The 22,031-nt window shown below is 52.0% G+C and overlaps 3 protein-coding genes across 6 annotated transcripts; 1 reads left to right on the top strand and 2 right to left on the bottom strand.

Moving 5' to 3' along the window:
• Positions 1–1,125: 1,125 nt before the first annotated feature.
• Unc45a (unc-45 myosin chaperone A) lies at positions 1,126–16,218 on the bottom strand. 3 transcript variants are annotated; one of them, XM_021166259.3, is made up of 20 exons: positions 15,944–16,218; positions 15,622–15,783; positions 15,385–15,421; positions 14,912–15,087; positions 13,016–13,108; positions 12,409–12,576; positions 10,822–10,990; positions 9,952–10,122; positions 8,883–9,054; positions 7,531–7,831; positions 6,278–6,372; positions 5,458–5,599; positions 4,974–5,114; positions 4,642–4,769; positions 4,402–4,468; positions 3,867–3,980; positions 3,529–3,644; positions 2,107–2,224; positions 1,848–2,003; positions 1,126–1,691 (listed from the first exon to the last, which is right to left on the bottom strand). In XM_021166259.3, exons 1-20 carry the CDS (start codon positions 15,992–15,994, stop codon positions 1,434–1,436), a joined length of 2,835 nt encoding a protein of 944 aa, XP_021021918.1. In that variant the 5' UTR covers positions 15,995–16,218; the 3' UTR covers positions 1,126–1,433. The 3 variants fall into 3 exon arrangements, with proteins under 3 accessions (XP_021021918.1, XP_029335772.1, XP_029335773.1); XM_029479912.2 differs by having other exon boundaries at positions 15,989–16,194; XM_029479913.2 differs by lacking the exon at positions 15,944–16,218 and having other exon boundaries at positions 14,912–15,230.
• On the bottom strand, positions 16,130–19,035 carry LOC147002951 (protein shisa-like-1a). Its single transcript, XM_085841608.1, has 4 exons — positions 17,865–19,035; positions 17,201–17,356; positions 16,812–17,022; positions 16,130–16,392 (listed from the first exon to the last, which is right to left on the bottom strand). Exons 2-4 carry the CDS (start codon positions 17,298–17,300, stop codon positions 16,206–16,208), a joined length of 498 nt encoding a protein of 165 aa, XP_085697734.1. The 5' UTR covers positions 17,301–17,356; positions 17,865–19,035; the 3' UTR covers positions 16,130–16,205.
• Hddc3 (HD domain containing 3) lies at positions 18,991–20,648 on the top strand. 2 transcript variants are annotated; one of them, XM_021167848.3, is made up of 4 exons: positions 18,991–19,169; positions 19,458–19,513; positions 19,635–19,875; positions 20,190–20,648. In XM_021167848.3, exons 1-4 carry the CDS (start codon positions 19,058–19,060, stop codon positions 20,318–20,320), a joined length of 540 nt encoding a protein of 179 aa, XP_021023507.1. In that variant the 5' UTR covers positions 18,991–19,057; the 3' UTR covers positions 20,321–20,648. The 2 variants fall into 2 exon arrangements, with proteins under 2 accessions (XP_021023507.1, XP_029334988.1); XM_029479128.2 differs by having other exon boundaries at positions 19,004–19,169; positions 19,710–19,875.
• The last annotated feature ends 1,383 nt before the right edge of the window (positions 20,649–22,031 follow it).

Raw genomic sequence — 22,031 nt, 5'->3', positions numbered from 1 at the left:
AGTGCCAAGCCTGGACTCCAGCGTCTTAAGAAACCGGTGTTCCTAGCCATATAGGGAATCTATTTGAGTCATGTTTCTCCTTCAACCTGGCAGAGTTACAGAAAAATGTATTTTCGGGGGCTGGTGAGATGGCTCAGTGGTTAAGAGCACCGACTGCTCTTCCAAAGGTCCTGAGTTCAAATCCCAGCAACCACATGGTGGCTCACAACCATCCGTAATGAGATCTGATGCCCTCTTCTGGAGTGTCTGAAGACAGCTACAGTGTACTTACATATAATAAATAAATAAATCTTTAAAAAAAAAAATGTATTTTCCCTGACCGAAGTGCACACGGATCCCAAATTCCAAACACAGACTGGGTAGAGATCACAGAAAACTCACAATATCCTGACAAATGTATCCAAGGACCAGCATAAAAAAACGACACTGGGGGCTGGTGAGATGGCTCAGTGTAGGTAAGAGCACCTGACTGCTCTTCCGAAGGTCCAGAGTTCAAATCCCAGCAACCACATGGTGGCTCACAGCCATCCGTAACGAGATCTGACGCCCTCTTCTGGAGTGTCTGAACACAGCTACAGTGTATTTACATATAATCAATAAATAAATCTTTAAAAAAAAAAAAAAGATGGGCGTGGTGGCGCACGCCTTTAATCCCAGCACTCAGGAGGCACAGGCAGGTGGATTTCTGAGTTCGAGGCCAGCCTGGTCTACAAAGTGAGCTCCAGGACATCCAGGGCTACACAGAGAAACCCTGCCTCGAAAAACCAAAAAAAAAAAAAAAAAAAAAAAAAACAAAAGAAAGAAAAAACCAAACAAAGAAACAAAAAAAGACACTGAAATTTGATCAGTTTCCTAAGCTTTAGGCTAACTCACCAGGACTTAGAAAGAAACCATCGTGGGTGATGGCACTTGTAATTCCCACAACTCTAAAGGTTGAGAAAGGATTATCAGTTTGAAGCCAGCCTGTCCTACCCATATTAAGGCCTTGTCTACAAAGGTTCTCCATGGGCCCACTGGCTTCCTTCTGTTACAGCGACAGCGCTCTGCAGCATACTTTGCTGATGTCCAGCTGTTGCCCCTGAGTGTCCCACCCTCAGCAGCCCCGCCTACACAACAAACAGATGCTGTAGTTCCACAGGATTTATTAGCAGGGCGAGCCTGCTGGCAGGCTCTCGTGATGCTCCCAGCATGTGAGGATGCTGTTGTGTCCTTCCTTCTTGATGCCCATAATCCACAGGCTTGAATGGGATGCACGTTCCCCAGCCTCAGCTCTCTACAGTACAGACAGGGCCCTCCTGAGTGCTGTGTGTCCTGAGAACACCAAAGTGCAGCTATGGCAGCTGTGGAAGTGAGGCAAGTATTGAGCATCCCAGTGCTGACTCAGAGCTGTGATGGGTGACAGAGGCATGAGCTGTGGGCCCCAGGGCCGATCGTCACTCTCCGTCCTGGTTGGGTTGGATGAGTCTATATTCCACTGCTTTCTCCAGACAGGCTGCAGCAGCCCTGGTGACTGGGCTCTCCTCGCCCTTGGCCAACACTGACAGGATCTCCAGGACCTCACTCTCCATCAGGGTGCTGGCGATCTCCTTCGAAGACTGCATCATGTTCAGCACCACCACGGTGCCCCGGTGCTGCAGCTCCTGGTTGGGGCTGAGGAGCAGGGCCTGCAAGATCTCCAGCCAGTGTGTGGTCTGTAGGAAAGGGCGGGATGTGAAGACTCAGCTACAGGCTCAACTGTGGCAGAAACCACATCTACGCTCTTGGAACTCCCCAACACAACAGCCATACACCACCACGTAGGGAACTGCTAGCTCCGTCAGCCTCCCCTGGCCAGACCAGGCACTCACCACTTGAGGAATACGACTGCAGAGTGCGGGCCGCATGGAGGTGAGCATGGCCAAGCCCCCAGCAGCCGCCCTCCGCAGCAGCTCATCATCCTCGCCGCTGTACAGCACCAGCAGCTTCAGCCGGTCATTGCCCTGGGCCTCGAAGAGATCCTGCACCTGGGACAGATGGAGGCAAGGACCATGCTACCGGGGCTCAAAGCCTAGCCGAAGGGCAGGGCTGCTGGCACCTGTCATGGCAACCGGCTGGACCAACGCTCACCTCTTTGCTCATGGCTAAGTTACACATGCACTCTGTAGCTGCGCGGCGGATCATCTCATGCTCCTCAAACATGTAGCCCTCAATCATGGGCACAGCCTTCTCCTTCAGGATCTTCTGCCTGCGGGGCGAAGATGGAAGGGCACGTATGACCAGAGTCTCCATATCCATAGGTGCCGCCCTAGCAATGCCCGAAGACTCTGCTGTGCTGGCTAGGAACTGCAGTGCTTTCTAGTCTTCTGGCTTGGCAGGAAACAGCATGGGGTTGGGTGTTTGTTTGTTTTTAAAGATTTATTTATTTATTACATGTAAGTACACTGTAGCTGTCTTCAGACACACCAGAAGAGGGAGTCAGATCTCATTACGGGTGGTTGTGAGCCACCATGTGGTTGCCGGGATTTGAACTTCGGACCTTCAGAAAAGCAGTCGGGTGCTCTTACCCACTGAGCCATCTCACCAGCCCTGTTTGTTTTTTAAGAGATTTATTTATTCATTATATGTAAGTACATTGTAGCTGCCATCAGACACTCCAGAAGAGGGCATCAGATCTCGTTACGGATGGTTGTGAACCACCATGTGGTTGCTGGGATTTGAACTCAGGACCTTCGGAAGAGCAGTCGGTGCTCTTAACCACTGAGCCATCTCTCCAGCCCCAGCATGGGGTTGTTAAGCATCCAGGAAATTAGCAAAGCAGGGTGGTTATGAAGACGGCTCTGTAAACATCCGTTTGCGCACTGAACCTGTCCAAGCAGCTTGAATTATTTCACCTGATGCTCATCATAACCCCATGCTTGAATTACCTTCCTTAATGTAAAGTGCAGAGGTGGCTACCATCACTATTTAGCCAAAGCAGAAACTGGGCCGCGTGGTGAGTGATGTATTCAAGGTCACAATTAGTACTAACAGCTAATACATGTTCACTGTGACTACTGCCAGGGCCAGATACTATGAACTAATGGCTTTCGGGAGAGGTCGGGGAGGTGGCTTTTGAGACAGGTTATAGCCTAGCCTGGCCTAGAACTCACAGCCAAGAACTCTTCCTCCCTTGGCATGAGCCACAACACCTACTTGTGCCTGATAAAGAGTTTTACAAGCATGTTCTCAGCCAGCTCTCCACGCTCCTACTTCACAGGTTAAATAACTAACTCACAGAGAAGAAACGGAGGCAGAAGGACTTAAAAGCTTTCTTAGGCTTATACCATGAGCCACTGAGTGTCAGCAGCCTGGGGAGAGAAGGAAGTAGAGGGTAAAGTCAGGGCCCCAGAGCTTCACCCTGCCTCCCGTGGCATGACTCTTCATCTGCAGGCTGCAGAGGAGTCATTGTGAGGCACAAAGAGTGACCAGCAACTGGCTCCCAAACTACAGAGTGAGTGAGTGAGTGAGGCTCCCCCAAATCCCCATGCCAGGCTCCCCGCGGGTCCTTACCTGAGCCTCTCGCTGATCCCTGCCAGGTTTGTTAGGGCCATGAGGGCCTCAAAGTTCTGCAGTCCTGAGCAGCTGAGGTGCAGCAGAGAGACAAGGGGCCGGACTACTTCGTAGATCTGTGATAGAACTGCACCTATCAGTGCTCACCCAATCCCAAGACCCCAGCAGGGAGCCCACCCAAGACAGTGGCTCTATGACTGTCTCCTACCCCAGGACTCAGCAAAAGTGCCACTTCCTGATGGTCATGAGAAGGGGCCCAGGCCAGGGCTCATCAGGGCATAATGAGGAAACGGGGCTGGGGGGGGGGGTTTCCACAGTCAGAGCAAGGAGACACATACCCGCTCGCCAGGAAAGGTCATCTCTGGGTTGGAGGTAATGGTCAGCTTGGCAAGAGCCTGGGCGGCCTTGGTCTGCCCAACATCAGTGCCTTCCAAAGCCAGCGGGAGCAGAGCCTGTCAAACGACCCCAGCCCTGTCAGTGCCCAGGCTGGCCCCGGGAGCACACGGTCCAAGCCATCGATCCTGACTGCACTCTCCCACAGCCCCCCAACTCTCTCGTTGGGTCTGAGAATACTCCCTGCTCAGACTCCACTCCCCTCACTCTGAGGTCTCTCACCGAAACTACCCAGGCCTTCCTCAACCACCCATTAGGTGCTAACCATGGGTTGTGCAGGGCCCTGGGGCCCCAGAGGGCAAAGGAGGCAAGCTCAGGCTCTTTATGGGTCCAAAGGACTCCGAGGAGCCTGTCCGCAGAAGCATCACATTCCACTGGCCAAAGTTCCTGCTGGCCACTCTTAGTGTCCCCCAGGGCCAGCAGCCACTGAGTCATGTCTTACAGGCGGATGGCTCAGGAAGGAGTCAGAAACCAGCTTACCTTGCCCCCTCCCTGGGCAACCACAGTACCTCGATCCTCCACCTCTTCCACCAAAGCCAGGAAGACCCTGCCGGGAGAAGGTGTAGGTGGGTGGGTGGGGGCCAGTGGCAGGCAGGCATTTCAGTCTTAAGCTAAGCAAAGTAAGGCAGCCAAGTGCTCTAAGACCCACACAGTCCGGTACCCATCCCTACAGGCATGCGGTAGCCTGAGGCAGGAGTCAGCAGAGGCAGGCTGGCTCACCTGGAGAGCAGCTCCCTACAGGAGTTCGTCAGCACAGGGCTCTCGGTCTTCACCATACACGTCATGGCTGACACCACACCTGCCGCCAGCAGCTTCTTCACACGAGCCCGCACGAAGCTTGGTTTGTCCTGCGAGAGAAGGCAATCGGGGAGTGGGGGGGGGGGGGAACCCTAGCTGGGAGGGTGGGAAAATGTGCGCTTTTCTCACAGAAGACATTGCTTAAAGGAAAGCTTTCTGCTGAGAATCAATCAGCCAGCTCAACTGCTGCCAATAACATGGAGCCCATCCTGTCCCACCCCGCCCCCACCCCGCCCTCCCGAGTGTATCCATACCTTAGGGTGCTGTTCTGGAACGTGCTGCTTGGCATACTTGGCCAGCTCCACCATCTTGGGGTCAGGCTCCTCATAGTCGTAGCTGTTGGTACAATTGACCAATGCCGAGCCTACGGCAAAGAGCACTGACCTTTCTTCAGACTGCCAGGAGAGAGGGGCACTCAGCAGGGCAGTGCCAGCGGGGCAGCCCAGCTCAGAGCAGCGGAGCCAGGCTGCCATCCCATCCTCCACAGCCCCATCTGTGAGGAACTCAGGGGAAGACTGGGAACCTGCTCCAACCCTACACTCAGAGCTCACAGTCCTGCCTCCTTAACTCCTCCAGGGCAACTGTGTTTCCAGACCCTACAGGCACCACGGAGACACTCTGCAGCTGGCTCTGCTTCCCCAGGGTCACAGGGACATGGGTGAGACCTGCTAAAGCCTGGTAAGCGCTCATCCTAGATCCCGCCGCCCATAGGCTGAAAGCAGGAACCAGCAGAGCTACCCTGCTTAGCTGGAACAGGGCCTTCAGAGCAGCCTCGTCCTCCACAAACTCTTCCTTCACGTCCGCATCAAAGGTGAGGTAAGCCAGGCCCTCCACTGCCCAGCGCCGAGTACCCGCATCAATCTGGTCATTGCATAGCCACCTAGGGGCACAGATGATCATGAATGGCAATGAGAGGTGTGAAGCAGGAGCCAACCACGGTACAGGTACAGGTCCGTGATCTCGGCACTCGGGTGGCAGAGACAGGAGGGTCACAAGTTCTAGGCCGGTTTCTGTTTAGTGAGAGCCTCTCTCAAACAAACAAACAAAAAACACAACAGCAAATAATATTGGGAGAAAGAAGGAGTAGCTTGGACAAAGAGGAGAGCCAGGGGCTTGGGTCTCCCCTTGACACAGTCACTTATGAGCAAGGTTCTAGGAAGGTTTGTCTAAGGGAAGGCAGCTCCTGCCAGGGACAGACAGAAGGAAACAAAGGAGTTCTACCTTCCACCCACGCCCCTTTAAATATCGTGTGTGTGTGTGTGTGTGTGTGTGCATGTGCGCACCCAGAGGATAATGTCAGTATCCTGCTGTCTTCCTCCCTTGGAGGAGAGTTTCTGGCTGCAGCTAAAGCTAGGCTGGCAGTCAGCAAATCCCCACGATCCTCTGTCTCTGCCCACCACAGCAAAGGTGTGACAGGTACAGGGGAAACCACACCCAGTTTTTTAATAAGGGTGCTTGGGATTCAAACTCAGACCCTCACCCTTGCACCTACTGAGCACCTCTACAGTCCCACCCCGTCTCTTAAGCCCTGTCCCAGAAATGGAGAAATACGACTCACTTTCGGCACTGCTTGGCCAGTTTGAGGGTAGAGCCTTCAGCAAACTGCTTCATGCTGAAGTCAGTCCCTCCAGCCGATCCGAGCTTACAGAGTCCCTGGAGGAAGAGGACAAGGCCAGCTGGTTGGTGCCTAGGATGGAGACTACAGCCTGGCTCTCTTACCAGGCTTGGGAACCTTCCAAGGCCCTCTGCCATTGCTCTGGGAAGACCACAAACATGAATTAATCAACAGACTCTCCACAGGTGACACATGGAGTGTTAGGCAGCAGTCACCTCCCGAGGTGGGCACAGGGCACGGTGACTGGTAGAAACTGACCCTAAGCCTCTGGCCTTTTCACACTCATTCCCGCTCTACACTGTCCTTTGTGTCATTAAAAAAAGCACTCTGTGCCAGACACAGGGGCTCATACCTCTAATCCCAGCCTTTGGAAGGTAAAGGCAGAATGATCAAATGTTTTAGGCCAGCCTGGGGTCTATAATGAGTATGGGGACAGCCTGGGCTACATAAGCCAGCCCTGGCTCAAAAGAAAACAAAAAGGCCCTGGCCAAGTACTTGAGCCACGCCCTAAATCCTCACCAGACAGAAACCCAGGACTCATTGCCCGTGCTAGCTGCTTTCTGTGTCACTTTACACACACTGGAGTCCCCTGGGAACAAGGTTCCTCAGTTGAGACATGAGAAATGGTTTCCATCAGTTAGCCTGTAGAAATGCTCAGGCCATGGTGGTGGTGCCATCTCTGGAATGTGCTCCTGAGGTGTACAAGAAAGCAAACTGAGCAAGCCATGAGGAACAAGCCAGTAAGCCAGTGTTCCTTCACGGTCTCTGCTTCAGCTCCTGCCCCACGTTCCTCCCCCTTTCAAAGAAAGCTATAACATGAAATAAAGCCTTCCTCCCCAAGTTGTTTCTGTTTGTGGTGTTTGTCACAGCAATAGAGAGCAAGCTACGACAATACCCAAGGAGGAGAACCAGACCCTACAGTGTTGGCTACAGCTGACTCATGGGTGCCTAGAAAGACCTCAAACACACAGTTTCTGCTTCTCCACAGGCCTTTCTAACCAGCAGGGGACAGTGTGAGGCAGCGTACATTCCTGGGCATCCTTTGTACCTGGATCATCTCCCACTTGATCATAAGCCCTTCAGTGGCAGGAGCCAGGCCCACACCTGGAGCCCCAGTGAGGTCCTGTCTGTACTTTCACCTACTGCGCTGAGGCCGCCCCAGGAGGCACAGCTGACCAGCCCCCTCCCCATCTCACCACTAGTGCTCTGATGCGGATGCTGTCCCTCTCGCTGCCCTTGTACAGGTCCTTGAGCAGAGAGACACCATTGGCAGTGATGAACGAGGCCCGCTTGGCTTTGCCGGCAGCGTGGATCAGTGCCTCCACGGCTACCAGCTGCTCTTCCTCCTGCTCGGAGGCACACAGAGCGATCACGCTCTCCATGACACCGCTCAGCTCTAAGGCCCGGTTGCCAGCGTCGCATGGGCCCTGCAGAAGGCAGGACACTGTCTGGATGGCTCGTAGCTTCCCAGCCAGCCCGTGGCCCTCAAACCAGCTCCTGAGGGGCACAGAGTTATAGCTGTCAGGTCAAAGCACATACAAGGGGCCTCTTCTCCCTGCCTCCCCTAGCTCCCCTAGGTGCTAGATGGGAAGAAACAGCAAGAAAAGCTACCAACGGAAGCCTGACCATCCTACTGCAAAATCAGTCACCAAACTCCATTACTGCGCTCCACTCGGGCCTAGCTGGTGACACTCTCAGACACACCGTCCTGCCCAACTCCTTCCCTGTACAGCTTAAGATCTTCCCACTGCAAGCTACTGTCAATCTGTTCCCCTCAGCTGCCAACTCCTCAAGGGTAGACTGTCACTTCTAGTTCTTGGGGTAGAAAAGAAATCCAGAAAGTGTTTGGCTCAACTGTCATGCGTGACACATCTGCTGCAGTTTCCTGGTGTCGTCACTTTGGAACAAGAAGTAGGTTTGGAGCTTGGTACACTGGCATACAACTACATGCCCTGGCTACTCAGGAGCTCAGGAGTTCTGGGCCAGCCTGGGCTACACAGCCAGATTCCCATCTTAAAATGATAGGCTCTGGTTATTTGAATGAATGACTCCCATAAACTCATACATTTGAATGTTTGGTCTGTCGTTGGTGGAACTCTTTGGGAAGGATTAGGAGGTGTGGCCTTGTTGGAGGAGGTGTGGCCTTGTTGGAGGAGGTGATGAGCTTTAAGGTTGCAAAGCCCACTCCTTCCAAATTAGTGGGTGCTCTCTCTGTCTGTCTCTCTCTCTGCCTCATGGCTGTCTCAACATGTAGGCCCTCAGTTACTGCTCCAGCACCATGCCTGCCTGCTGGCTGCCAAGCTCTCTGCCATGATGGTTATGAATTCTACGCACCCCCTAAAACTGTAAGCCTCTAACAGACTCTTTCATAAGCTGCCTTGGTCATTGTATCTCTTCACGCCAATTGAAACGAAACCAGTGCCTGGGGTGGGGGTTCTGGGGACCACTTTAGCTTTCTAGTCCTCCCTTAGGGTTGCCCTCCATGCTGAAAGCCCGTCAGCTTTCTCGCCTGCAGCCCTGGCAAGGAGAGAGACGCACACTCCCTCACCTGATGTAGTTCTCACAGAGTCGGTGGAAGTTTTCCCGCTCGGCATCACACTTCAGATCATCAAACAGCTTGCTCAGGAGGATGGAGGCACTCATGCGGCTGTTTGCCGTCACCGTGAGCTCACCGGCAGCATCCTGCAGGGAGCCGCCCACCTCCAGAATCTTCTTCAGACCTGGAAAGATACCCCATTGAGACGGTAGAACACGGGTGCCCACCCCTAAAGATAGCGACAGCCCAGGAGATGCAGAGAAAAGCAAGGCCACCTCTCTCAGCCAGGAAGGTCAGAGTTTAAACAGGGGGCAAGATAGTGTGAATCCACGGAGGAAACAGAAGCAGGCTCAAAGCACCACTGCAGAGGGCTGCCGCGCAGGGCCTTGCAAGTCCTTTCTTACTTATTATCTTTTTGGAAAAGGAGAAGTGTAAATTGCTATGTTATGACTTGGTTGTCTTAACAGAGTCTTTTTTGGTTTTTTGTTTGTTTGTTTGTTTGTTTTGTTTTGTTTTGTTTTGTTTTGAGACAGGGTTTCTCTGTGTAACTCTGGCTGTCCTGGAACTCACTCTGTAGACCAAGCTGGCCTCCAATCAGAAATCTGCCTGCCTCTGCCTCCCAAGTGCTGGGATTAAAGGTGTGTGCCACCACACCCAGCAATATAGTCTTAACATGTCTCGGTAATGATACATACATAAACTCTAAGAAAAACTTCAAACAGGCCAGTGAGATGGCTCAGCAGGTAAAGGTGCTTGCTACCAACTTTGACTGACCCGAGTTCGATCCCCAGGACTCACATGATAGGAGAAAATCAACCTCAAAAGAGAAAAATGACACTGCCTTTATCCTGACCTTCTTCAGGACTGTCCAATGTACACATATCTGTACACTCACACATATGTACACATATGTACAATGACACACATATACACTCATCTGGAAGGTCTCACAGGAGCCCCACAGACCCCAGGAGGGCAGCTCAGGACAGCTCGTTGCTGTGTGCAATTAGTTTTCCTGTCAGTCCCACAGAAGAGCAGGCCTCAGACACCCAAGCAGCTTTTTCTAAACTGTACCACCTACCTTGATCAATGACCCAGAGGGTGAGACTATTGTTGGGGTCCTTCGGTGATTTCCGGGGTACCATTTTAATGAGGAGGGTCAGGGCATTATCGCGGCCTTGGCCAGAGACCCCCACCTCAGTCAGCAGCTCCAGGAGGCTATTGATGAGAACCTTCAGCTCCCGGGCAGGATCTGGCAACAATACACATAGTGATCAATGGCCACGACCTAACGGGTTCAGTCCTCCACACAATGGACAGAGGTATAGTAGTGGGCTCTGCAGTGACCCAGTCCTGCGAGATTCAGGCAAAGGAGGCTTCCCTCCTGGGTTCTGAGCTGAGCCTACCTCTCTCCTCAGGCACCCTACTTGGTAAGTTCTAAACCAGCTTGTTCTTTTTTTTTTTTTTTGGTTTTTTCGAGACAGGGTTTCTCTGTATAGCCCTGGCTGTCCTGGAGCTCACTTTGTAGACCAGGCTGGCCTCGAACTCAGAAATCCGCCTGCCTCTGCCTCCCAAGTGCTGGGATTAAAGGCGTGCACCACCACGCCAGGCTAAACCAGCTTGTTCTACAGTGAGACTGTCTCAGGAAAACAAAAACGTCACCCTGGGGCTGGAGAGATGGCTCAGGGGTTAAGAGCACTGACTGCTCTTCCACAGGACCTGAGTTCAAATCCCAGCAACCACATGGTGGCTCACAACCATCCGTAATGAGATCTGATGCCCTCTTCTGATGTGTCTGAAGACAGCTACAGTGTACTTACATATAATAATAAATAAATCTAAAAAAAAAAAAAAGTCACCCTTTTTTTGGGCGGGGTCAGACACACACACCCACACACACACACCGGGCCACAACACAACCATCTAAGGGACCAGACCTGCTTCCACTCACCCACGATAATAGCACCTTCTTTGCCTCGGAAGCCTTTCTTGACGCCTTCCTTGAGGGCATCAAACATAACCTGCAGCAGGTGGCAAGCTGCCAGCGACACGGCCTGGTTTTCCACACCCAGGATGGAGACGACTCTCCGAGTTCCCAGGACACTCAGGGTCGCCACTGTCTAAGGAGGGAAAGAGTCGGACAGAGGCTTTGGTTGGTAAAGGGGAGCCATGGAGATTCCTGATGGTGAGTAAGCAAACACCTGAATGGAAGGGCCAGCTCTAAGGAAAGAAGGTGTGTCTAATGGGTATGACCTGGGGTCATGCAGGTATGACCTAGGGTCATGCCTTGCTTCCTGGATGGTGTGTCTAAGGAAAGCATCTCATTTGGTAGTGGTGGCATCACCTGCAATCCCAGACATAGAGACTGGATAGCAGTCAGTTCTAGAACAGCCAAGGCCACTTATCTAGACAGTGTCTGAAAACAAGGAGGAAGGAAGGAAGAAGAATAAGAGGAGGAGTTGGAGGAAAATTCCAGAATCTTCATCCACCTCGGCTCTCTATAGCCCGAGAGAAGACAAGCCCCAAGAGTGTCTATTTGGTCTCATGTCTCCTCCAGAAGGAGGCTCACCGCAACAGAACTTCCCGCTCGATCGATCGATCAATGCCAGTCCCTTCCCAGCCCCAGCACTAAGGTCTGCATGTGCCTGAGGGTGTGACCATGCATGGGCAGATCTGCAAGGCCATCTTTCTTGTAGGCCAGAGAAGCCAGGAGGCCTGATGGGTTCATCCCAGCTCACACAGACCTGTGTGGGAGCTAGAGGATGCTATGGGGTATGCATAGCCCCGGCTTGGCCTCAAGGCATTTCACTGACTACATCACAATCTACCCTTCTTGGAACTGGAGCTTCCTCTAAAAGCAATCAAGGAGCCCAGCATGGCAGCAGCACATGCTGTAATCTCAGAGGGACCATGAGTTCAAGGCAGCCTAGACTATGGAAGAAGACCCTGACCCTAAATAAGCACGTTTATACACATAAAAAAAAAAGCAGATGAACCAGAGGCCAAGTGCCTATATCCTGGGTCCAGCCAGCAGAGGCAAGAGCTGGGGCCACGGACTTTCCTGGCCTGGGAGCAGGGCTATCCTTGCCAAACTGTCCACACCAGGACAACAGTCCATGCTGCTAATTGGGTCACTAGAACAAAGGGAGAGGTGCTGTTGGTGACATCACTGTCATCTCTCCTCTCCAGAGAAAAAGGAGTCGGACCTTTAGAGCACATTCAACGCCCCTCTCTGAGCAGCCTTGAGTGGGGCAGTGACCAGGTGTCCCTGTGGACTGGCTTCAGAAAAGGTAACACTCAAAGTGCGACAGGGCTAAGTCTGTCCTTTCTGGGCCTACTCTGCTCCAATGTGTGGATCTTTTCTGTCCTTTTTATTTTTCCCTCTGGTTATGTCTGTGCCACAGACAGACCTGTCTGTGCCTTAAGCTGGTTTTGGAACAAAATGAGGAATGGAAGAGCAGACAGGTAGATGGCATTAGTAGACAAGTGGACAGGCACACAGACCAAAGCAATAACTAGACCTCTCCACACCACGTACCCGCGACTGGTGCTCGGAGCAAATGCCGACCAGCGTGCGCAGGGCTGCCAGCATGAGGTCAGTCTCTTCTGTGTCCAGCAGGCGCTGCAAGAGCTGAACCCCGTTGCTCCGGAAGATCTTCTCAGCTCCAGCATCCTCTCGGGCCAGTACCACAAGGTTCTGAGAAGCCTATACCAGAGGAAGTAGATTCTAATGTCGACACAACGTATATCCAAGGGCAGGGCGAGCAGAGAGGCCCTGCGCTCCGGACCTCACTGCTTCTCCTTAGCATCTGAGAGGTGCCAGCTATAAACTCAACCTCTTGGAACTTCAGTTTCCCTCACTTCAAGTTAACAGAGAGCTTGCTCTCCTGGGTGACAGCTAGACTCCAGTCCCTAGCAGGGACTCAGGAGCAAAGATAGCATCTCAATCACACTGTGTGCCAGATCCTGGCTCCAGGTGACCGTCAAGGTGCTCTGTGAACTCCAGTTCCTGCTCCTTGCTTCACACTAAGGACTCACGAGCTCCTACACAGGAGGTGTGCCCCGAGGCTCAGCCTACAACACAGCAGGCCAGTGAGCACAGGAGTGTGCACAGGAGCTCTAGTGGCCCACTCCAGGACCCGTACCTTCTGCTTCTTCTCCGTGCCTTTCTCTTTGGGGTCCAACAGTATCTGAAACATCTGTTCTACTTTGGCATCTGTGGAGGACATGTACCGCACCTATGACAAAGCAACAAAGCACAGAATAAGTCACCTTTCTTGGTCTGACATGTCATATTTCCTATGTGTTCTCCCTGGCTCTCCTCCCGGGTGGCTCAGAGCTCAGGGCCAACAGCTAACAGCTAGCAACCATGGCAGGCAGGAAGAGACTTGCCAGGCATCTCCTCCTAAACTTCCCCTGGGCTGTTTTCCTCTCTGAACTGTCCTGCTTGGGCAAGAAGGCCTGCTGATGCTAAAGGAAGTGCCTTCAGATGGGAGGCATTTTGTTAGCCATGAGGAAACCAGCTCTAGGCAGTGCCAGCCATACTACAGCAGCGTAACAGCACAGACATGCTACTATGGTGCTACGCTTGACAGTCGTTCAAAAGAGGCCAGGAAGGTTTTGAGGTAGCTGCTAACACTTCTTTTAATGGTGTGTGTGTGTGTGTTAAAACAGGTATATTTTGGAAAACCTCTTTAACCCCATTCTTTTCTTCCAACATTACCATTTTGATAAACACAACACACACACACACACACACACACACACACTTTTTTCTTTCTTTTTAAATTAGCCCAGGCTGGTCTTGAACTCACAAAGATCTGCCTGCTTCATTCAGCAACTGAGTGCTGTGATTAGAGGTATTCACCACCAGGCCTGGCCTTTAGTGGACAGTGGTTTTTTTTGTTCTTTTTTCAAGACAGGGTTTCTCTGTGAAACAGTCCTGGCTGTCCTAGAGCTCACTGTGTAGATCAGGCTGGCCTCGAACTCACAGAGACCTGCCTTTCTCTGCCTCTGGGATTAAAGGTGTACACCACCACCCCTGGCTTGATGTGCATTCTTAACAGGCTTTTATTTTTATTTTATTTATTTATTTTGAGACAGGGTTCCTCTGCATAGCCCTGGCTGTCCTGGAACTCACTCTGTAGACCAGGCTGGCCTCTAACCCAGAGGTCCAGCTGCCTCTGCCTCTCGAGTGCCAGGATTAAAGGCGTGCGCCACCACCTGGCCTTTAATGTCAGCTTTACTGACATTTTTCATTGGACTGACACGGATTCAGCCAGATGTTCTCAGACAGGCTCCACTGTTTGGATCGTTCCCTCATGGACATAGTACTTTCCTACGTAGATTACCGCATATTTTGCTTTCCCATCTACCAATCAGCAGAGCCCGCTGTCTAGTCATACATGATCCATTTCTCAGAAACAGAACTGACCTAGTCTGTTTAGTTTTTTTTTTTTTTTTTTTTTTTTCTCTCTCATTGCTGGGCATTTAGGCAAGTTCCAAGTCTCTCTTACTATAAACAAGGCTGAAATAAAAGTCAGACGCCTGAAATTCCAGCCCTTAGGAGGTGTAGGCAGGAAGTCAAGGCTATCCACAGCTACGCAGCAAGTCCAGGCCTAGCCTAGGTTACATGAAACCCTGTCTTTAAAAAGTAAAACTAAAAATGTTTTTGGAAGCAAGAGAATCAGGGGTTCAAGGCCAGCTTCGGGCAGGTGGTGAGTCTAAGGTCAAGAGGGGCTGACTAGATCATCAGATAGTCATTTACAACTTTGATATGCTAAAGCACTGCAGCCTAATGGAGCCAAGTCACTTCATACCTTCGCCAGGTACTGTAAGAGTCCACGCACCCACACCACTTACATACAAGGACAAACTTATACCTACACGGAAAAAACATGCTTTAAACTTGATTTCCTCCATCAGGCTGAGCATTATTAATTAATGTGTATTTGTTACCAGTAGCTCCTCTCTGGAGCACTGTGTCTACATCCTGGTCCCAGACCCAGGCAACCCCAACTTCTCTTGGTACCTTCACATACCTTCTCCTGAATCTGGCCCCCAATGTTCCTCAGCGACTCCTGGAAAACTTTGTTCTTGGGTTCTAGGCTCACACATCTCTTCAGGTCAAGGACAGCCTGGTCCAGGCGGCCCAGCTTCTCTAGGGCTTGGCTTCGGCGATAGAGTGCTTTGACATCCCCACCGTCCTTTTCAATGGCTGAGCACAAACAGGAACTCTATCAGCACCCAGGAGGCCACCGTCTCCAGGCAAGAGCAGTAGGGATAGATCTCGAGGGCCAAAGGAAGATAGGGGTACGAATGTGGAGCTCGGTGCTTCAGCCTCAGAAAAGGTGAGGGCGGCTGCAGAAAAGGAAAGGCCGAAGAAGTGGGAAAGCAAGTAGAAAGACGAGTGACTGGGACCAGAGGAGGAGAAAGGGATGGCTCGGTGGCCCCAGAGTCCTTTCCCACCACAGAAGACCCCATTGCTCCATACAAGGACCCACACCCACCCTACCTTTAGACGCCTCTGCTTCTGCTTTGCTGTAATCTTCCTGTAAGAGAAAGATCAGGAGCCTGAGAGTGGCAACGGCACCCTTGTTTTGCTGAGCCACCTGATCCCCCACTACCCATGCCTAAAGACCTCTGGCAATCGTGCGTGGCTAGGAAATGCCCAGCTGGTGCACAAACAGCAGCGGCTATGGGCAATCCCAGGCCCAGGTAGAACCAGGTTAGAGCAACCCGATCCCCTCACCAGCTTGAGGTGGCAAGCAGCCCTGTTTCGGTGCAAAATGGCTTGGTCCTGGGGCGTCGCGCCGAGACTCAGGGCCTGGGTGTAGGCGGTCAGGGCGCCCTCGTAATCCCCGCATTTGAACAGCTCGTTGCCCTCCTTCCGCAGCTGCTCGGCTGAGCTGGCCTGTAGAGAGAGAGGGAGAAGGGCGGTGGACAGAGCAGCGCGACTGGGAGAAGAGCCGGGTCTCGGCCCAGTCCCGTGAGGGGCTAGAATAAGGTGACGGCGACCAGGTGCGAAGGTGCATGTGCGAAAGGGGAGATGCCACAGGAGAATCAGTACGCACCCCGGGGTCGGAAGGTTGGGGCTCGGGGGTCTCCGGGCCACTCACAGTCATCACGAAGCTAAGCTCCAAGAGCCGGTGCAGGCGCAGTCTTTAGAGCAAAGGTGGCCCTGGGATCGGCGAGATGCCGGCGACTGCCCCGCCCCAGCAATGCGTCACTGTTACGCTAAACAAGGCGAGGCCAAGAAGTGGTTGGGTCTGTGCAAGGGCGGGGTACCCGCGTTGCGCAGGCGCAGGCTCAGGCTCAGGGATGCTTCACAAGCGCCTAGTCTGTTCCCACTGGGACCTGTAGAGGGCGCGCGGAAGAGGCTCTAAAGGAAAGGCGGCGGCGGCTGCTGGAGTTTTGTTTTTCTCTCCGTCCCCGACCACGGCAGAAGTGCACGAAATCTGTAGTCATCAGTGCCATCAGCAGTAGAGTGTAGATGCCCAGTGCTAGAAGAGGGCCTGGACCCCTGGGGAGACAGGAGAGAATCAAGGTTATCTACTGGCTGCTACAAGTCAGGGTTTGCAGAGCCCAGAGTCCCATGAGAGCATGGGATAAATACAGACTGCATGCACATATTTTGCATACAAATTTGGAAGCTCGAAAGTACCTTGAAGACAAACGCGGCTAGATTCAGAATTAAACCTCCTACTACAATGTGTCCAAGATTAACAAGATCCTCTTTATTAACCCCGTCCAAACCCCTTAAGACATAAAGCAGCTTTTAGTTGTTCTTCATTTACAGAACTGGCTGTAAGTATGATTTCCTGACTTCCTCTCCACTAATCTGGAAGCTACAAGTCTCCCACTGCAGAATTCAAGGACAGAGCCCAAGACACACGGGAGCACTCTGTCAGTGTTCTGCGAATCTGGGACTAGAGTTCTTACCTGAGGATGGGTGGTGGCTGAAGAGAAGACAAGTTTACTTGGTATAGGGCCTCAAATTCATCCAGGGTACAGCAGGAACCCCCGGCAGCCTGCAGGTGGCAACAGTAGGCTTCCTCGGGAGTATCAGAGAGGCGCGGACAGAAAAAACCAGGGTAGTGGCCGCCTTCTGCATCCCGTGTAGTCTGGCACAAATGGGGGTGGTGAGCCAGGGCTGGAGAAAAGCAAGACGTCTATAGAGAAGGGAGGTTACCCACATCTCCTTCACCCTGCTCAAAGTGCAAAATGGGGTCCAAGTCCCGAAGAGAAGAGAAGAGGAGGCTCTCTTCACCCCTCACCATCAGCTCTCCCGTACCCCAAGTCACCCTCAGAGGATAGGGAAAGTATTATACCTGAGAGGGCAGTTGGCTGGGCAAGATTCATCCAACTGAAAAGCAGTCCCCCACACAGGCCTATCAGCAGAAGCCCTGGACTCCTCCTCTGGAGGCCCATAAGAAGTCACCTCCACCTCAGTCGTAGTCCTAGGAATCCAATAGGGGTTCTACGCCCTGGCTACAGACAAGAAGGAAGCTGAAATTAAAGTCCCAAGATTTGCAGGGGTGAAAACTCCTCTATTATAAGCTTGTGGAGAGATAAGAGTGATTGGGTCCTATCATCTGCTGGGAAATGTGAGGCCTTTGGCTCCAAACTGCCTATGATTTCCTAAGCAGAAGGGAGGAAAGGAATGCCAGGAGAGAAAAAGTTGAGCCATTGTCAAAAAGCAAGAAAGAAAGAAAGGAAGGAAGGAAGGAAGGAAGGAAGGAAGGAAGAAAGAAATGAAATGAGCGTGTAAAGCCAACTGTGTTTCTATCTACCCATTCCTCAACTTCTAGGCTGCACGGACACCTTGGGGGATATGGATTATTCCATTTTAGACCCCAGAGACCTCTGTTCAGCCTGTGGGGCATCCCTCTGTAACTGCAGCGCCATGGCAACCACCAAGCCTGTCAGAGAGTCCTGTCATTAGGTTTCCCCTGAGCCTTATCTCCCCAGCTGCCAGCCAGACACAAAAGCTACCTGCCTGGTGGAATACACGTAGCAGCTGGCTGTCTCCACTTCTCAGAACCCTTTGGGGAGATGCCAAGGTCTTGCTTATCCCTCATACTTCAGAGCTGCCAACGCCAAGACGGGATTTCTCCAGAAGATCCAAAGCTCGATGGCCGGTAAAGAGAGAAGGATTGTTCCAGTGCCTACCCAAGCTAGGCAACATTATGCTCCTGAAACCGTGGGGACAAGACTCACTACCTCAAGGGCCCAGAGCAGAGGTCTGGGGACTGAAGCAGGCTCCCTCGTGATTCAAGAGATGAATGCAAACGGTTTCTGTAGAAACAGTGTTGTGTCCCAGGAGCCCACATCTGAAGCAATTAAGCAAGATCCAATTCTCCAGAAGGTCAAATCCTAGCATCTCTAGGGCCAAGATGTTAGGTTCAGACGCCCAAGGTAACAGAGACTGACCCTGTGAGGAGAGCTATGTTTGGAGCACTTTGAAAACGTTCTGGGTGTTGTGCCAGGCTGTAGATGGCCTTTTTCTCATGGAAGAAGCTGTCTCTGCCTCCCAGGCTAGATAAAATGGGCTTTCCCCCACGATCCCACGGCCACCCGTGCCTTCCAGCTCTATACCCAGCACTCCGTGAAACTATCACTTTTGGTTTTGTCTCCCTTTTCTGCAAAGACTGTTAGTTCTACTATGTCCTTGGGCATGGTGGGGAGAACGCTGCACCAGCCGCTGTGATTGTTGAAAACTGTTTTCTATATCCAGGATCTCGGTCTTTAAAGAACTTCCGTTGAGACTGGGATGATGGTTCAGTGGGTAAAGTGCTTGCTGCACAAGAATAAGGACTTGCATTCATTCAGATTATTGCAACAGCCGGGTAAAAAAGCTGGGGGTGGCAACCTACGCCTGTTGTACTGCGGAGGCGGAGACAGGAGACTCCTTGAAACTCGTTCGGTAGCTAGTCTTGCTAAATACCTGGGCTACAGGTTCAAGGAGAGTCTTTGTCTCCAAAAACTAAGGTGGAGACTTATAGCCTCTATAATCCACACGCACGCGCACGCGCACGGGCACGGGCACACACGTTGGGGGAGGGGGGAAACGAATGAATTACAGCTTGTTAGAAATAGTTCTGTTCTCCGAGCCTCCGAAGCGCCAGGCGGCGCTATAAGTGATTCGTTCGGACTCCGAAGCTTCAGTTCCCCGCGCCACCCGCGCGATGGGCTCGGAGGCAGCTCAGCTGCTGGAGGCTGCTGACTTCGCCGCTCACAAACACCGACAGCAGCGACGAAAAGATCCTGAAGGGACTCCCTACATCAATCACCCCATCGGTGGGCGCGCCAGTTGGGAAGCAGTCCTCGCGGCCCGTGGCGGGTGGGGACTGACTGGGACGGGAACACAAAGCGCGTATAAATTACTGAGCGCCTTCTTCGAGTCCCAAGCGTTGTATCAACCACTTTTCATGCGTTATCTTGTAAGCCTCACCTGGGGTAGAAGGCAGGAGTGCTCCCTTGGTACAGTCGATATCCCAAGAGGGTAAAGGACTTTCCAAGGTCATCCAGCTGGTGAGGTGCTACATCTGGCTCCTTCTAGACTGACTTATGCTTTGCCCCTGCCAGGTGTAGCCCGGATCCTAACCCATGAGGCTGGAATCACTGATCTTGTGGTGTTACAGGTAAGGTTACCCTCCTCTGCCAGGAGGCTGGTGCGGGAAACCAGAGTACTGTTGAACAATGGGTGCTATTTATTTGGCTAGTAGGCTAGTGTCACTGGGCTGAATGGTAGCCTATCCCCAGGCCGCCCTGCTCCACGACACAGTAGAAGACACAGATACTACCCTGGATGAGGTAGAGCTGCACTTTGGAGCACAGGTTCGACGCTTGGTGGAGGAGGTAACAGATGACAAAACTCTGCCCAAACTGGAAAGAAAGCGGCAACAGGTGGAGCAGGCACCACACAGCAGCCCAGGGGCCAAACTGGTGAAGCTGGCAGACAAGCTATACAATCTGAGGGACCTGAATCGCTGCACCCCTACAGGTATGTTCTCCTACTGGCTCTGAGGAGAGAGGGGGAGGGGATGGCCAGCTTCTGAAAATTACAGGTTGGTTAGATTCCCAGAAATAAGTCGGGGGGGAGGGTAGAGTGGGGAGGGGTGGTCTTAACACCTCTGACTAAAGCTCCTAGAACAGTCTTCTTCCCTAAGAGGAAGAGTTGCTGGGTCATGGAGAAGTTATCAGATCATGCCATCGCAACTCACCTTATGGCCTTGTACCAAAGCCTGCCAGGAAACAGGCAAAAGCCGATGCTGCCCTTGACACCACACGAGCAGGTTTCTGTCCACTCTGGTGCAGGATGGTCAGAACACCGAGTCCAGGAGTACTTCGAGTGGGCAGCCCAGGTGGTAAAAGGGCTTCAAGGGACAAACCAGCAACTGGAAGAGGCACTAAAGCAGCTGTTCGAGGAGCGAGGGCTGACGCTCTGAGCCGTTCTCCGTGCAATCCTGCAGCATGGCTCCAGTGAGGCCCAGGAAAGATGGGATTCTTACTGCAACGTTGCAGAGCCTCCTCATTTCTCACATTCCATCATTCAACCCTGACATCACAGGCTAAAAACGTCTGCGTTTTTTCACTCAGCTGGGCCCGGAATATGGAAAGCAGATATGCCCCTCCATCCAGGCACTAACAGCCTTTCTTTAAGTCTTGGGTCTGTTTGCATGGTGGGACCTCTGGCCCCTCAGGGACCTAAGATTGGAATAAGCATTGGTTTATAAGTCGTGGAAAATAAAGCATTTAGTTAGGTAAAGGCTTAAATTGCTGTTCTTCCTTCTCTGGTCTCCCGAAGAGGACCCACATGCTAGATAGTCATTTCCCATGTGTCTTTTGCTTCAGCTCCTTTGGGTTAAAAGCATCAACCCTGGGAGCCTGGCATCCTTATCAAGTGGGCTGGACTATGTCCTTACGAAGGTCAGATGATGCAGTTGTGGGATGGCAGATATACTGGGAAGGAATGCCACCACTTTCTGGCAACTGACTGGGAAAGACAGAAATCCCAGTAACATGAGGAAGCCTGGAAGAACTTAGTGCTCCAACACCAACTGCAGTGATTGCTCAATGATTCATAGCCAATGCCTGGACCCTTAAAAATTGCTGGCTAGGTCACAAGAGCTTCCGGGTATCCGGAAGAGCAGAAGTCCTACAGTGTGGGTGTGGCAGAGAATTTTGGGGGAGTTGGATTTCACCCTCTATCATGTAGGTCTGAGATATCCAACTCAAGTTTGTCAGGCTTGGCGGACCGGTGCCTTTACCCACTCAGCCGTCTCACCTCACCTTCAGTGCCCCTTTTTTTGGTCTGTTTTTGTTTGTTGGAGGGGCATAGGGCCCTCACAGCCATTCTACAATCCTCCTGCCTCTGCAATAAAGCACAACCATATTAAGGCTCTCCAGAAGACTTCTTAAATCTCATTGGCTATACAAAAAATCTATATAGTTTTTACACTGAAGCCAACGTTACGCTGCACTTGGATTTCCCATTCCTAGAAAAACACCTGAACACATGCACAAACTATACACACACACACACACACCACACGACAGGGCAGCCATCCTCCACCCTCTTCTGGCTCATTATTTTTTATGCCTGTTGGTCTCTCAAGGCTGGTCCTTCCTGCTTCATTATTGCCCTTGGCATGGTGTACAGCAATCTTTTCACGCATTTTGAGTCTAGCTGCTTTCTGCTCACGTGGTTATCTTTGGCTGTTCTGACATCCTCACCCTGCCCCCACCCTGCAGTGTCTCTAATAGACATGACTGGGTCAGTTTTGGCCTTTGAGTGATGTTCAGAGCAAACAGGCAAGAGACAGATGGGGTCTTTAGGAGTTTGAGGGTTTTCGGCTTCCCTCCCTAGCCCTTTTGGGAGGGACATAATTCATCTCCAGGGCACAGTCAACCTCCTTGCTTTGGATCATACCTTCAGACGTCAACTTTTCCTTTATGGACATGGTCCTCCATCTTTTGCAACATATTCTGAGAACTGGAGTCAGGGTGTTTCTTCTCCTGCTGAGCTACAGAGCAAGTCTACATGAAGAAGATGCGTAAGAAATTTGCCCCGTGGCTGGTTGGGACAGGACCACCTCTGCCTGAAGCAGACTCCCTGAGTTAGGCAGAGATCCTTCCTTCCCTAGGGTGAAGTAAAAG

Source organism: Mus caroli, unplaced genomic scaffold (assembly GCF_978045245.1).
Source record: "Mus caroli unplaced genomic scaffold, Mus_caroli_1 scaffold_8, whole genome shotgun sequence".
NCBI lineage: Eukaryota > Metazoa > Chordata > Mammalia > Rodentia > Muridae > Mus > Mus caroli.
The sequence above is the reverse complement of the archived record's forward strand: the minus strand, read 5'-3'. Positions and strand labels throughout refer to the sequence as shown.